This window comes from Lissotriton vulgaris, chromosome 10 (genome assembly GCF_964263255.1).
Source record: "Lissotriton vulgaris chromosome 10, aLisVul1.2, whole genome shotgun sequence".
Classification (NCBI taxonomy): Eukaryota; Metazoa; Chordata; class Amphibia; order Caudata; family Salamandridae; genus Lissotriton; species Lissotriton vulgaris.
The window spans coordinates 1157496376-1157513423 of NC_141698.1; the positions used below are offsets into that span (position 1 = coordinate 1157496376).

At 46.8% G+C, this 17048-nt stretch overlaps 1 protein-coding gene across 2 annotated transcripts in view; it reads left to right on the forward strand.

The window, feature by feature from the left end:
* The window catches only part of LOC147689507 (NXPE family member 4-like), a 361120-nt gene that overhangs the window by 121255 nt on the left and 222817 nt on the right, over positions 1–17048 (forward strand). For both annotated transcript variants that reach the window (XM_086942264.1, XM_086942265.1), the window contains one exon: positions 15654–16447. In XM_086942264.1, coding sequence (XP_086798390.1) covers positions 15654–16447 — 794 coding nt within the window. The remainder of the gene's footprint in view (positions 1–15653; positions 16448–17048) is intronic.

The following is a 17048-nucleotide window of genomic DNA, read 5'->3' on the forward strand; positions in this document are numbered from 1 at the left end:
TCCTGAAGCGGCAGGGTCGTGGACCAGGGTCAGCGGACTCAACAATTCTCGCCTCGGTGCCTACTCTAACCTGGGGTCCCACTCGGCAACTCTGGGCATTAGCTTGCCTAATCTCCACAATGGCCCCATCAACGCCGGGGATGCCTGGCTCCACCTTGGGGATTCCCAGTAGGGATCATCCCACAGGGAACGCCAGGACGGGTTCCCCAGCGGTATACAGCGCCGGGACGCCCCTTTGCTGGGGCAGCTGTGCGCTTTACAAGTATACAACATTTAACATTTAACATTTGAACAGTCTTCTTTCTCATGCAGAGGAAATGAACTGCTACAATCGTAATACTGGTTGCTAAGTACAATGGGTACAGTATGAAGAGTATTATTAAATAATACTGTAAAAGCATGGTATGGTTTCTAAGCCATATAAAATAACATAAAATACATACATTCATAAATAGTGACTAAAAGTACTCAACTGGTGCTTCTAAAATACGCCTACCCCGGTGTACCTAGCATAGGTCTAGTACAAGGGAAGAAGTGAGTTATTTGTAGCTTAAGCTTGGTATTCTTTGCCAAGAATCTCTCCAAGAATTCTCTAAGGGTCTAATCAGCTCCGTACCTTGGTTTAGAAGAAGGAGGTCTTGTATCTCTCTCTCAGGACTCGATTTCCCAGCAACCCGCAAGGGTGGCCTGGAAACACTGGAACTGGATTTCTCGGCAGGAGAAAAGACAGCGTCTCTCTCAGTGCGTCTGCTGGAGGGTCGGCTTCCTTCGGCACTTGCTGTGGGGTGATGTGTCGGGCAAGTAGATAGTCTAACTGCTCCGAACCACCGTGTGTTTGCCTGGGAAATGTGGGCATATTTATACCTTGAAGGTGGCGAGTTTGACGTACCGTTGGACATTATAACGTCATTAAATACTCAGTTCTTTGAAAACTCCCTGATTTCTTGGATAAATTAATATTCAAGTGAGGGGAAGTCCCTGACTGCTGAAGGCAGGTTTTTCCAAGAAATCGTTGTGGATTTTCGGAACTAGTGGAAGTAGCCCTACCGTATTTGGACTGCATAGGCTAAATCTAAATATGGTTATGATTTCTATGCCTATATAAGGACAGGATGATTTATACCTATATATGGGCATTAATCAGGAAAATTACACTAGGGTCCTAAATTCATATGTAACAAACTTGGCAGGGAAAAATAAGAAAAATTATACTGATACCCGAACCTAGTACCCGAGTATTCTATTGTGTGTTGCCAACGTCCTCAAAGCACAACCATAACATGTCACAGACAGCAAATCCGTTGAAAAGTTGTTCATGAAATTCCCATAGTCTTGCGCAGTGTGTACGCTTGAGCCTCAAAACCAGCTGAGCGCATCAGAGTGTGAAGGGTCAATTGTCTACCATCACTGTGCACTTCCAACATACCCATGGACAAACTTCAGAAGGTGTTTAACCCCTTTGGCGCTGTTAGGGGGAATTAATAAGTGGGTGGGATTCGGACGGCCCCTGGCCGTCCTTAGCACATGCCCACCATGATGCCGGAGGCCGTCCTGAGCACCGAAGAGGTTAACCGCTTTGCTCCACAACCACTGTACAGAGAAATGGCAATCACTTGAACTTGTGTGCGCATAACACAAAGTCGTTTGCCTCACTTGTTCGTATTAGTGCAAAATATGGGCGGAACGTCGTGCTCACCATTGAAACAAACACAATTTTAACCAATCAGTTCAAATGGCCTCCAGTGCGCCCTGATAGGTGGTTTTCTGCAGAAGGCGGAGGTTGATGCTGTCTCCCTCCAACGACATCATACTCCTCACGTACAATCCCTCGAGTCAATAGAATGAGGAGTGCTGGGGCTCAGAGGTTCACGCTCACTTCAAATGTCGCACCAAGGTACGTGCAGCAGCAGGCATGCACAAACACGCACAAGCCACATCCAATACTCACTGTAGAGCTTCTACAAAATGAAAACAGTACGCCCAAAAGTTCCTAAAAAGATCCCAACAGGAATATCATAGTCCCTCCAGCAGCACAATGTTTTTTATTGAAGGAGGCCTTGAACACTGTTTAACTATCCTTTACCCTCCTTTTGCTATTTATGTTACCTCCATCTGGACCTTGGCCACTCTCTCTCTGAACGCTTAGAGACCTGTCGGTGATTTAGCGCTATATAAAAATAAACTAATATAACATAACAATGTTGAGCAGGTTTGGGGCAGTAATAATAATCCTATATTTGTAAAGCGCACAGCTACCCGTCGGTTTCCCGGCGCTGGGGGCCGTCGGGAAGATTAAGCAAGCTATTGCCCAGAGTCACATGGTGCTGGGCAGACCCCTGCCACCAGTGCCGGGGATCGAACCGTGATCCCCAGCGTCCGACGTCAGTCACCCTGGCCGCGGAGCCACACCTCTTCCACAGTACTGGAGGCGGCGAGCAGGCGGAAGGGTCACAGCAGCTGTCCCTTTTGAATGTAAGGCTGCAGCTCATTGGCTGTTGAAAATCCTTCACAGAGACAGGAAGGCGATTGTAAACTCACCCCCAGAACAAGCAAGACGGTTCACAGCAACGAATCCTGGTATACATTTAAAATAAGCTCCGGTCTGCTGCAGGCTCGTTTAAAACAGTACGACCAGTACCAGTGCTTACTGGAAATGCCCTGGGCGGAGGCAGTGGGATGGGACAGACACTGTAGGGCTCCCAGCGACATGACTTCTACGCAGGCTTCAAATAGTGCACTTATTGTCTCTGCTATCTTTTGTAGTAATGAAGACTCCTCTTTAATTTCAGTAATGTCCTTTTGTCTCAAGTGAGCCCTTATCCCGCCCTCGTTGCCAGCGCGGAATGCAAGAAAGGAGGCGACCTGAGAAGTAGTTGCATCCAAATTGAAGTTTTATTCTTAAGATCAATCAGGACAGGAACATTTGAGGATAGGATGGTTGTAGTAGTATTGAAAGTAGTATCAGAAAACTCAGCCCCACTGGAAGCAGCATCCCTGCTGCTCAGCCCACATACAGCAACTGACAATCCACTCACACAGGGTACATTCTGTGACACGACTTACACTGGCCGAGCAGCAGAGTACAGAACACAGCGAAAGGACTAGACCGTGAAGCGAGCAGGGTACCACACCTTCGCAATCCAAATACTGACTAATATGTCCACCACTCACATCACTATAATATTTCACTATACATAATCACTAATAATCCTTTATGGTTTCTGGAGTAGCGTGCTACTCGCCGAAAAAGCACTTCAACGCCTCATTAGGGGTAGCAAGCGCTATATGAGTGCAAACCTTTTTCCCTCTTCTATCCCTCCACTATCCTTCTCAATCCAAATATCTAGCTAACATATTCACCACTCAAAATACTTTCATATTTTCACTATACTAATTCACTACTAAGCCATTATGTGTTCCGGAGTAGTGTGCCACTGACAGAAAAGGCTCTTCAGGGGTAGGAAGCACTATATAAATGCAATTATAATACAACACTTGCTTATCCATCATAAGGATCCATCTTTACTTGAGAATAATGCCACCTTGAGGCCACCTTGAGGCGGACACAAAGTTGGAGGAATATATTTATTTCTCCAACAGTTCACACACTGAAATGTTTAAAAAATATATTTAGGTATAATATTTTGGACTGGCAGGATATGCTTCATTACAAATCTTATACAGACAGCACACACACACCTGCCCCCTGGTGGGGCTCTCCGAGGCGCTAGAACCACTGACAGTCTGCTGCTTCAGGGAGAGGGTCAGGGCGTTCACTGGAGCTCTAACAACAAATCTTCAAAAATAGAGATTATGACCTTTGCGGTCATGTGGGGTGGACAATGATGGCCCACTTTCAGCTCCAAGCGCGTCCCTCGCGTGAGTGGCGTTCCTCACCATTACTTGACAGTAGTCTGGGCCGGCCCCAGCAATGGGAGCTCTTATGCGGAAGGGGTTTTTATAGTGTTTGGATAAACACGGTGATCCACCCAACTGAAAGTACTCAAATTACCTATAGTACAACCAAGAATCCTACGGCACGGATTGCCAATGGGAAGATAAAAAAAAGTGACAAAAAATAATTTCAATAGGATGTTTTAGGACTGTAATTTATTCTCACAATCCTTAGTCGACATGTTTCAGCCATTGCTCTAGAGCCCCTTCAGGGAGCTGTGGCTTTCTTTAAAGCCTGGACCCCAAACTGAACTATGCTTTCCTTAAAGCTGTCTAAATCAGATGGAATGAGTTGTAATGTTTACATGCTATAATTGTAAAATGTAAATTGATACTTGTATAGCGCACTTCTCACCCGCAAGGGTCTAAAGGCGCTTGTACGAATACCGCTGTGGAACCCATCCTGGCTTTCCCTGTGAGGCGTCCACTCCTGGGCACCCCCAAGGTGGAGGCCAGGCATCCTTAGCGTTGTGGGGGCCGTTGTGGAGATTAAGCAAGCTATTGCCCAGAGTTGCAGAGTGGGACTCCATGATTGGAACAGGCACCGAGGCAAGAATTATCAGGTCTGTGGAATTTTGAGCCCAAGACCTGCCGAGGCGGGGAATTGAACCCTGGTCCCGGGCTAGACCTCTGCATCAGGGTCTGCCGCTCTAACCATTGAGCCACACTTCTCCAACCAAAAGAAATAAATTGGTATATTTGTGGCTCAATTTAGCTAGAATCAGATTTTTACCCTATAATAAGGTGATATTGGAACCCTTGGAGAGGGCTCCGAGAACACCCTCTGTAGTCAAAAACCTATAAGTTGATGCTCAGTCTGAAAGAGTGGGGTCAGCTTTCACTGGGGCGGACACCACAGATGGCCTGGAGCAGCCCAAAAAGAGGGTGGCATGACTCTCACTGGCAGTGACACCGCCAGCCAGAGATGAAGCACGCGGTGAAGCCTTCACCAGGGCTCTCAATGGTGTCACCCCTCACCACCACCTTGCATTCTGAACATAATCAATGGTGCCAGTGCTCGCCACCGCCTTGTATCCTGAACCTAATCAATGGTGCCCACTGCTCGCCACTGCCTTGTATCCTGAACCTAATCAATGGTGCCCACTGCTCGCCACCTCCTTGTATTCTGAACCTAATCAATGGTGCCACTGCTCGCCACCGCCTTATATCCTGAACCTAATCAATGGTGCCACTGCTCGCCACCGCCTTATATCCTGAACCTAATCAATGGTGCCACTGCTCGCCACCGCCTTGTATCCTGAACCTAATCAATGGTTCCCACTGCTCGCCACCTCCTTGTATTCTGAGCCTAATCAATGGTGCCACTGCTCGCCACCGCCTTATATCCTGAACCTAATCAATGGTGCCACTGCTCGCCGCCGCCTTGTATTCTGAACCTAATCCCATTTCTCTGCATATTTTATATTTTATTTTTTCCTTTTTATGTCAATATTTATGTCTATGTTTTGTGTGTATAAAGTCTTTTGAAACATCGAAGCTGTCTCTAAACCACACCTAAAAATGGAAATAAAGTACACATGGAAAAGTATCGCCTCATTACTTCACTAGACTGAACTCTAAGACTGTCAAGTAAAGCCCAGATGTAGGGTTCGGTGGACAGGGCTCTGTCAGGCAGGGTGGGGGGGGCATTACACCCACTGCCCTGACAGAGTGCTGTCTGCCACATTTAGAAACAGCCTCTGGCTGCCTTGGCGGGTCCTGTCAAGTTAAAAAACATTTGGTGGATGTTGACGAAATCTTTGCAGCTTTTCTGTTTCTCAAAAACATCCCCCGCTCCCCCAAAGATGGAGCTTGTTATTAAAAGCAAAAGAACTTAATGCCCACCACACCTAGGAAGTTTTTTTTCAAGGATGTGGGGCTACTATATTTTTTTTAATGTCCTTCGCCACCGGGATGACCCGGGGGCTCCATCTTAGGAAATCTGAAGACCCCCTGAGAGTAAATACTACAGACGGACAGTCATTTTGGCTATTCTGATTCACCCTCTTATTCCCTTCAGGTCTTTCTCTTGAGGCTAATGTAATCTCAAAAAATCACTTTAAACGAAATATCAACTAAAGAAATGGGCTGTGGTTCAGACATCGTTAGCTATTGGCTAGTTGAAGTGTCAATAACGCATTGACTCCTCCCATGGCCAAGCAGATATACAGTGTGGCAATGTGTCACCCCTCTGTAGCTTTTAGTCTGCTCTTGGCATTGGATGAATGATCTGTCAATCATGTTGTAGTGTCGTTCCTATTTCCCTAATAGGCTCTACGCATTGGAATAATATACACCATAGGCTTGGCCTAGGACTGAGGACAGTATGCTCCTATCAAGTATATTAAACCTAATTACTTTGTGTGCCAGCTAACTCGGAGGCCACAAATTCCTTGTAAACAAGAAGGGAGTAGTTTCTGGCAACCGCATAAACATGACAACTTTGTTTCTCTTTAGAACAAAAAAACTTTCAGAATTGTGGAAACAATAGATAACAGTTTTACTCAGCTAATCGTAAATGCTTAGTTTCTGCAGAGTTACACAGAAAGAGTAGACGGGTGTTTCAATTAAAAGGATTTATTGAACAGTCTTATTTCTCGTGTAAGAGATATGAGCTGTTACAATCGTAAGACAGTTTGCAAGATATATTATGTACAGCATGAGCAGTAGAAAGAAATAATACTGCGCTAGAATTATCTTTTAGCTATGACACATATATTCATGTACAAAAACACACAGGCTAAAATGCGGGTACTCATTCGATGAGTTCTCTAACTAGTTCTACCCCAGTGTACCTAAGTGTAGGACAAGATAAGAAGTAGGCGCTGTATGCAATAGTTTAGTTATGCTAAGTTTGTATGCCAAGAGCTCCTCTAGGTTCTAGTCAGCTCCATACCTTAGAATGAGCGAGGTGGGAATCTCTTTCCGGGTCTCGAACTCTAACACCCCGCGAAGGGAGTCAGAACACTGGAAGCTGGATTCTCTGTGAGCAGGGATGACAGCGTCTGGTCAGTGCGTCAGGCAGGGACATGGGTTCTTCTAAGCCGAGGTCTCCTCCTTACTTGCATGGGAGGTATATTTATACCTGGTAGGTGGCTAGGAATGTTAGCATTAATGTAAAGTCGGGCAGAGGAAGATGCCAGGAACGAACCCTTAGGGTACAGCGGTTCATGCATAATAAATGAGTTTTTGGAGAAATCAATAATCCTAGGCTAGGGAAACTCCCAACAGCTTAGGGGCCGGTTTCTAAGAACTCATTGCGACGTTGGGGTGGATGTAGGTGACCATGCCTGTATTTGGATAGTATGGCTAATGCCTAAATAAGGACTGGGATCTTATGCCTATATTAGGGTCTTGCCAATTGTGCCAATATAGGGACATTTATCGGGAAAACATATATATGGACACCTAAAGCGGAATACAACACCCACTCCATTTTCGAATAAAGGATTGTACTAAATGCTAAACATGAAATGCTAAACATTAAATTGAGTACCACATGTTGCTAAAAACATTCATAAAAGCATACTAAAAACTTTTTCTAAACATGTAATGCAAAGGGACTGTGCATTTTAAAGCAGTTTTTTCATTCAGACCACCAGGGCCCCACACACAATTCAGCGAAGACATCGCTGACTTCATCAGCCCACATGCCCTCCCTTCCGAGAATTACATTCTACTGGGAGACCTCAACTTCCACCTGGAAAAGAAAAACGACAACAACACCACCACCCTTCTGGATAACCTGGCCAATCTAGGACTCAAACAACTTGTAGACACCCCCACCCACTACGCTGGACACACGCTCGACCCTATCTTCACCTCCAGCAAGCACATCTCCTTCGATCACACCACAGCTCTCCATTGGACGGACCACAGCTGCGTTCACTTCAACTACAAAAAGTCCACGACCCACAACCCCCCACAACCTATTCCGTGAAGAAATTGGAACAAAATCACCACCAAACAACTCCTCACATCGCTTCACCAAAACCCCCCCACTAAATCATCGGACCCAAACCAAGCAGCCACTAACCTCACCCAATGGATCACCCATAGCGCCGACGCACTTGCACCCTTGAAAAACCATCTAATCAAGCAAGGTAGCAAAAAAGCCCCCTGGTTCAACGATGACCTCAAGAAATCCAAGAAGTTCTGCCGTACACTCGAGAAAACCTGTGGAAAAAACCCAACCTCTGATAACCTAGCCACCTTCAAGAACGCCACCCGCAAGCACCACCAACTAATCCGATCCACCAAGAAATCAGCATTCAAGGATCGACCTCACAACAATGCCCAAAACAGCAAGGAACTATTCAACATCTTCAAATAATTTACTAACCCCACCGCCGGCACCAACGACATTTCTCCCTCCCAAGACCTCTGCGACTCTCTATCCTCATTCTTCCACAACAAAATCGCCGAAATACATAACAGCTTTGAAAACCAGTCCGAAGACTTGTCCACTCCACCCACTTCCTGAACCAACACCGCCCTCTAACAACATTTACGCCTGGAACCCAATCACCACCGAAGACACCATCCGCCTGATGAACTCCATCCATTCAGGATCGCCAACCGACCCATGTCCCCACCACATTTTCAACAAAGCAGGCTTCATCATCTCACCCCATCTCCGAGACGTCATCAACTGCTCCCTCAACTCCGCTACCTTTCCCAGAAATCTGGAAACATGCCGAACTCAGCGCCCTTCTGAAGAAACCCACGGCAGACCCCTCCGAACTTAAGAACTACCGCCCCATCTCGCTCCTCCCATTCCCTGCCAAAGTCATTGAGAAAGCCGTCAATAGTCAGCTCGCAGCCTTCCTCGAATCCAACAAATCCCTCGACCCTTCACAATCCGGCTTCCGAGCCAAACACAGCACCGAAACCGCCCTCATCGCAGCAACAGACGACATCCGAACACTACTGGACAATGGAGAAACAGTTGCCCTCATCTTACTTGACCTCTCCGCAGCCTTTGACACAGTCTGCCATAGCACCCTCATACAACGACTCAGCAACGTCGGAATACAAGGAAAAGCATTGGAATGGATCATATCGTTCCTTGCCGGAAGAACCCAGAGAGTCCGCCTCCCCCCCTTCAAATCAGAGGCCACCGAAGTCATCTGCGGCGTACCTCAAGGATCGTCACTCAGTCCCACCCTCTTCAACGTATACATGAGTCCCTTCGCATCCATGGCGCGCCAACACAACCTCAACATCATCTCCTACGCAGATGACACCCAGTTGATCCTCTCCCTCACCAAAGACCCGAACACCGCCAAAACCAACCTACACGAAGGGATGAAAGAAGTAGCCGAGTAGATGAAGAACAGCCGCTTAAAACTGAACTCGGACAAAACGGAAGTCCTCATCTTAGGCTCATCCCCCTCGGCCTGGGATGACTCTTGGTGGCCACCAGCCCTGGGAACCGCACCCACACCAACAGATCACGCACGCAACCTGGGCTTCATCCTGGACTCCTCCCTCTCGATGACCAGACAAGCCAATGCGTCTCATCATCCTGCTTCAACATCCTACGCATGCTTAAAAAAGTCTTCAGCTGGATCCCCACTGAAACAAGAAAGACGGTCACCCACGCACTGGTCACCAGCCGACTGGATTACGGAAACACCCTGTACGCCGGAACCACAGCCAAACTACAGAAAAAACTTCAACGCATCCAAAACGCATCAGCCAGACTCATACTGGACATCCCTCGCCATGCTCACATTTCCGACCCCCTGAAAGATCTCCACTGGCTCCCTGTCAACAAGAGAATAACGTTCCGACTCCTCACCCACGCACACAAAGCCCTCTATGACCTAGGACCCGAATGCCTCAACACAAGAGTGTCCTTCTACACCCCCACCCGCCAACTACGATCATCCAATCAAGCCCTTGCCGCAATTCCGCGCATCCACAGATCCACCATGGGAGGAAGATTCTTCTCCTACTTAGTGGCCAAGACCTGGAATTCTCTCCCCACCCACCTCCGCCTTACTCAGAACCACTCTCCTTCAGAAAGCAACTAAAAACCTGGATATTCAATAAGTAAATGCACCCGCCTCCCCAAGCGCCTTGAGACCCTCTGGGTGAGTAGTGCGCTATATAAATTTCTGAACTTGAACTTGAAAAATCCAAAGCCATTCCATAACAAGGTACTAAGACGGAATTGTTGTAAATAGGGTGACAATGTGTCCCTGGAAGTATTCAAAGAAGTCCTTTTTATATGAATAGTTCTACTGTAAGCAGATTGAATTGCCATGTATTTTCAAATTTAGAAAAAAGTCAATTTTAGGAAGAGTTCCAAGTTTTTGTTCTGTTTTGAAAATATGGAGGCCAAATTCATAGTTTCCCTGGTACACTGTGAGCCGCATCAAAGCCAGGGTAACTGTCTGGTGATGAAATCATCTACTTCTGTAGACAAAAGATCGTCTACCGATGTCGGTGACAGTTGGAATACCTTGTTTAGAAGATTAACTGCACAAATATGTGAAGCATCGCCTTCAGCATCGGATGCTGCTGCAATGTTCACCTGCCTGCCTGTTGATCCATCTCGTACCTCAGCAGTAGCATGTTGCGTCCGTGAGATCTCAATGAATGCCGTCATCAGGATTGGTAGCCTCTGGGGACAACACAGAGCATGGTCGTTATCGGGTACAGAAGAGTATCGATATCCATAGGCATGACTGATGGGAGTGTTAAACAGATGTCTAGCACGCATTCTTCACCGCAAAGCAGGGAGCGTAGAACAAGTAAGATGCAATCTTACCCAATTGGTCTGAATGACAGAAACCATGTGGTATTTAATTCTCATAGACGAGGTAGTCCCAAAATTTGGACATGCGCTCACGACACTTCATCACCAGAAGACTTGTCTCCATGGAGAACTGGGTTTCGCTGGTAAATTGGTTTGCCATATCGCAGTAGTAGGAGCAAAAATAGTATCCCTGCAGCAAGTCCTAAAAGGAGGGGCAACCCACCAAACACAGAGTGCACAAAATTTGGAAGGATTCCGAGCACTGCTTGAAATGGTGCTAACAGTCCGGAATATACGGTCTTAAGGTATGCCCAAAAGTTGCACTATGTGCTCACGGCACTTCCCTTCATGGTGTAAGAGTGACTAACACCACTGCACCTTCATGGTGTAAGAGCGACTAACACCACTGCACCTTCATGGTGTAAGAGCGACTAACACCACTGCACCTTCATGGTGTAAGAATGACTAACACCACTGCACCTTCATAGTGTAAGAATGACTAACCACGCATCTTCATGATGTAAAAGTGAATAACACCTCTGCACTTCCATGGTGAGACAGTGAATAACACCAGTGCACCTTCATAGAGTAAGAGTGACTAACACCTCTGCATTTTCATGGTGTAAGAGCGACTAACACCTCAGCACCTTCATGGCGTAAGAGTGACTACCACCACTGCACCTTCATGATGCAGTTGCTCATATATGAATTTACCTTAAAGAAATTAAAAGACAAGAGAGTTTTTCAAACCAGTTAAACGCAGCGACCAGGCGAGACTCGACAGAATGCGTCTAAGGAAAGTCTCTCGAGGCCCAAAGGTTTTTTCCTGCCGTGGGCGTGCAGTTAGGAGATATGCGGCCAGGTGGGAGGTGGGATTTCAATGGACGATGAACAGGGAAAATGAATTATTTATTTAATTTTCCCTCATCATCATCTGCCGAACTACCCTACCACCTGGCCCCACCGCTCTTACGTGCACAGGCTGCAGCATGTTTTGACTGGTTTTATACACATCTTGCCAAGTACCACAAACTGATTTCTACATTCTCAAAAGGTATTACAGATGCAAATTAAAAAGGTTGGGCATCTGATAAAGACACAGATGGCTCCTGACATTGGGGAGAGCTACTGTGGGACAGTGAGTATGTGCCCAGATGTCCAACATGAGGAACGAGTGATCATTATGTCTGGTGTGCATGTCGTGTTCTGATTGACTGAGTGTTTCTATCTACATGTAGCATCTAGCTTTGTGGTATTTTTGGGGAACGCCATCCTTTATACAATTTTTTTTATTAGGGGCCAATTGCCATGGTCCTGTTTGTTGTGGTGCAACTATCTATCTGTGGGATCGATCAAGGTATTCCCTGGGCGTGCATTTATCTTTGGGTTCAGAGAGACCCCACCTGTGGCATGTTATTCGATAGGTGTGAGTGCGGGTCGCAGGGCCTGGCTCACCCCATATCTCTGACTCAGGGTGGATGCAGCAGTCACTTTGGGTTAATCGTACAGCAATGGTATGAGTTCACTGGAACTCCTAAGAATAATATCGCGGTCACCGGTGTCATTTTTATCAACATTCTCAATAGCTTGTGTACAGCTGTCATCGAGTACATTGGTATTGTTTTTACCAATATTGACCTAGTTATGCATTCCTAGATCATGAAATACATTGACGTCGCTTTTACTGGTAACAACATTGTCATCTGTACATGGATTATGGTATGCATTCACATTGCTTATGCCGGTATCATCGCTGTTGTGCAGACATAGATTATGACACACATTGACATTGTATTTATGAGCATTGACATTGTCATACGGGCACAGGTTATGGCATACCTTGGCATTGCATTTATTGGCATTGTCGTTGTCAGGCGCGCACACATCATGGTATTCATTGACACAGTACTTACCCATTCCAACAGTGTAAAAGTGATTATCACCACTACACCTTCATTGTGCAAGAGTGAGTAAGACCACTGCACCTTCAAGGTGTACGAGCGACTAACGTGATACACAAATCAAGCGAGAAATTTTGCTCGCATGGTGACAGGCTGATAGGAACTCAAGAGCGGAGTGCACCCTCCTGTGTTGTAACAATATTTCACCAAAAGTACTCCCCTGATTACCTAACCGCTGTTACATGGTCAAGTTTCCGGGAACAATCCCTGAACTACCATTAAGTGGGAAATCCTATGTGAAGCTGTCAATGTAACACAGACTATAGAGTGAGGAAGGAGGCACGTCCTTTTGTTTTATATTCCCTCACACACCCTAGTGGTGCCATGCTTCATCGGGACACCCTGATGCCTAGAATTCAGGGTGGGCTCAACCATCTTTCAGGGAGCACTTAATGAGATGTTTTTGGCCAGGGGGATAAAGATTAAAAATCCACAGACAGATCCCAGTTTCCCTTTATTCTTGGATCCGTCAGGGACAATAAAAACAGAGAAATGGGTTGGTAGGGATATTATGGTCATAAGACCCTATTGCCAACATGTTTCAGTCCGCTGTTGCCCCATAAAGGGTGCTGGACCTCCTTCAGACACAACAGGTGATGGACCGAATGTGGATCAATGTCACACACTCATCCCAGTCCAAAGATCTGGGCCCAAATCCATCGTTTTTTTGCACTCCACACCACCCTGGGTTAGACAATGGCGATATGCAAATCAGCTCTGACCCTGTGCCCCATGGGAACAGTCCAGTCCGAACTACAAAAGCCATGTCCTTCCCAGAACGGAATCAAGCATCCGAGGACCGGACCGGTTTCGAGGTAACACCTCTCATCAGCCCGGCTAGCTTGACTCCAGTGGTGTGGAGTGTCTGGGACCCACGTCTGGGCATCCCCAGCGCACTTAGGGCGGAATATGCAAACACAACAGGTGATGGACCGAATGTGGATCACCGGTCCATCACCGGTCCGGTCCTCGGATGCTCGGTTCCGTTCTGGGAAGGACATGGCTTTTGTAGTTCGGACTGGACTGTTCCCATGGGGCACAGGGTCAGAGCTGATTTGCATATCGCCATTGTCTAACCCAGGGTGGTGTGGAGTGCAAAAAAACTATGGATTTGGGCCCAGATCTTTTGACTGGGGTGAATGTGTGACATTGATCCACATTCGGTCCATCACCTGTTTTGTTTGCAATACCGCCATAAGTGCGCTGGGGATGCTCAGACGTGGGTCCCAGGCACTCCACACCACTGGAGTCAAGCTAGCCGGGCTGATGAGAGGTGTTACCTCGAAACCGGTCCGGTCCTCGGATGCTTGATTCCGTTCTGGGAAGGACATGGCTTTTGTAGTTCGGACTGGACTGTTCCCATGGGGCACAGGGTCAGAGCTGATTTGCATATCGCCATTGTCTAACCCAGGGTGGTGTGGAGTGCAAAAAAACGATGGATTTGGGCCCAGATCTTTTGACTGGGGTGAATGTGTGACATTGATCCACATTCGGTCCATCACCTGTTTTGTTTGCAATACCGCCATAAGTGCGCTGGGGATGCTCAGACGTGGGTCCCAGGCACTCCACACCACTGGAGTCAAGCTAGCCGGGCTGATGAGAGGTGTTACCTCGAAACCGGTCCGGTCCTCGGATGCTTGATTCCGTTCTGGGAAGGACATGGCTTTTGTAGTTCGGACTGGACTGTTCCCATGGGGCACAGGGTCAGAGCTGATTTGCATATCGCCATTGTCTAACCCAGGGTGGTGTGGAGTGCAAAAAAACGATGGATTTGGGCCCAGATCTTTTGACTGGGGTGAATGTGTGACATTGATCCACATTCGGTCCATCACCTGTTTTGTTTGCAATACCGCCATAAGTGCGCTGGGGATGCTCAGACGTGGGTCCCAGGCACTCCACACCACTGGAGTCAAGCTAGCCGGGCTGATGAGAGGTGTTACCTCGAAACCGGTCCGGTCCTCGGATGCTTGATTCCGTTCTGGGAAGGACATGGCTTTTGTAGTTCGGACTGGACTGTTCCCATGGGGCACAGGGTCAGAGCTGATTTGCATATCGCCATTGTCTAACCCAGGGTGGTGTGGAGTGCAAAAAAACGATGGATTTGGGCCCAGATCTTTTGACTGGGGTGAATGTGTGACATTGATCCACATTCGGTCCATCACCTGTTTTGTTTGCAATACCGCCATAAGTGCGCTGGGGATGCTCAGACGTGGGTCCCAGGCACTCCACACCACTGGAGTCAAGCTAGCCGGGCTGATGAGAGGTGTTACCTCGAAACCGGTCCGGTCCTCGGATGCTTGATTCCGTTCTGGGAAGGACATGGCTTTTGTAGTTCGGACTGGACTGTTCCCATGGGGCACAGGGTCAGAGCTGATTTGCATATCGCCATTGTCTAACCCAGGGTGGTGTGGAGTGCAAAAAAACGATGGATTTGGGCCCAGATCTTTTGACTGGGGTGAATGTGTGACATTGATCCACATTCGGTCCATCACCTGTTTTGTTTGCAGGACCTCCTTCAGGGCGGGATTATTACCCCTGGATTCATAAGTCCAAGATAAATAAGGAGCAGCTATCTGCCCTTATCTAAAGTAGTACAGGGAAATGTTCTTCTACTTCCTTTTCCAGGGGGTAACCAGATCCAAGAATAAAGGGAAACCTAATGGTAGTTCAGGGATTGTTCCAGGAAACTTGACCACTTAACAGTGGTTTGGTAATCAGGGGAGTACTTTTGTTGAAATAGTAAGAGCGACTAACACCACTGCACTTTCATGGTGTAAGGCAGATTAACACCACTGCACCTTCATGGTGGAAGCGTTTCAGGCTTGTAATGTATTGTACAAAACAGGAATCGTTATGTTGTCACAATCTCCGCCTTCAATCGAACTCTGCCTCCAAACAGTTAAACTACTTGTCTCAGTTCTTTGATTACATTTTCTGTAATAATTTGTTGTGCATTTTTCTTTTCTTTTCAGTTTCTCACATTAGGACATTTTTGCCAAAGTGATTCAATCCCAGCTTCCTTTTCAACAAATTTGCAAGATGACTTGGGAATAAACAGGGAGGTCATGTTGATGAACCCACTGATAGACATCCTAGAGGGAGCAAACCTCACCCAGATGAAAGGTCGACCAGATGAAACTGAGCAACAAGTCAAAAAGATCCTCAGTGAAGTAGATAAGCTCATGCCCAAAGTTACATTCACTCACCTGGACAACACAACGTGCACTGAAAAGAGCAAGGTGTCCATCATAAGCCCCAGAGAGAAATACTGTGTCGGCGATGAGGTGACGGTACAGCTCGACATGTACGACTACTTGGGGAACAGGAAGAAATATGGAGGTGACATGCTGCGAGCAAGAATCTACTCACCGGATCTCATGGCAGGAGCTTCTGGGAAGATCACAGACTTCCATAACGGAAAGTATCATGTTCATTTTACCTTATTCTGGGCAGGAAAAGTGAAAATTTCCCTCTTTCTGATCCACCCAAGTGAAGCTGTGGCAACTCTGTGGAGGGCAAGAAATACTGGCTTTAGGTATATAGCTCACAACGTGAAATATACCAATGCAACTCATAGTATTGAAGCCAAGTGTGCCTATGACTTGGACACTGAAGAGGAAGTATGCAACATCATGGAGAACAGGGATGAGTATCCATTCTACTGCATAAGGCCGGCTCACATGCCCTGCGCCTCCATAACGCATATGAAAAGCTACTTCACACACGAGTCCTACTTCACTGACCTGGAACGGCCGCTCTTCGACAGGTAGGTCCATAAATGATCTTCCTATACTCTGCTGAAGAAATATGCCTGACAGTTGTGGCATTTCTGTGGGTCCTACCTCACCACCACTGAGTGTCTATTCTTCAACATAAAAGTTCTCTATATAGAGCTCCCCCTTAATTTAAGAATCCTTTGTTATAGCTGTAACATACCCTGGACCGTTCCTGACTATCTGTATGGGGTCTCCTTAGACAGGCTGGTTCTCCCAGGTACAGTCTAAACTCTTTCACCTTGCCTTGGACTCTCTCAGATACAGTCTAAACTCTTCGGCCTTGCCCTGCACACTCTCAGGTACAGTCTAAACTCTTTGACCTTGTCTTGGACACGTTCTGAGACAGTCTAAACTCTTTGACCTTGCCTTGGACTCTCTCGGGTACAGTCTAAACTCTTTGGGCCCGATTCACAGAACTAACTTAAGACAAAATCCTAAACTTACTACTTTTGGTATTCACAGAAGTTAGGATTTTGTCTTAAGTTTGTCTTAAGACAGACTTAAGACAGACTTAAGTTAGGATTTTGTCTTAAGTCTGTCTTAAGACAAACTTAAGACAAAATCCTAACTTCTGTGAATACCAAAAGTAGT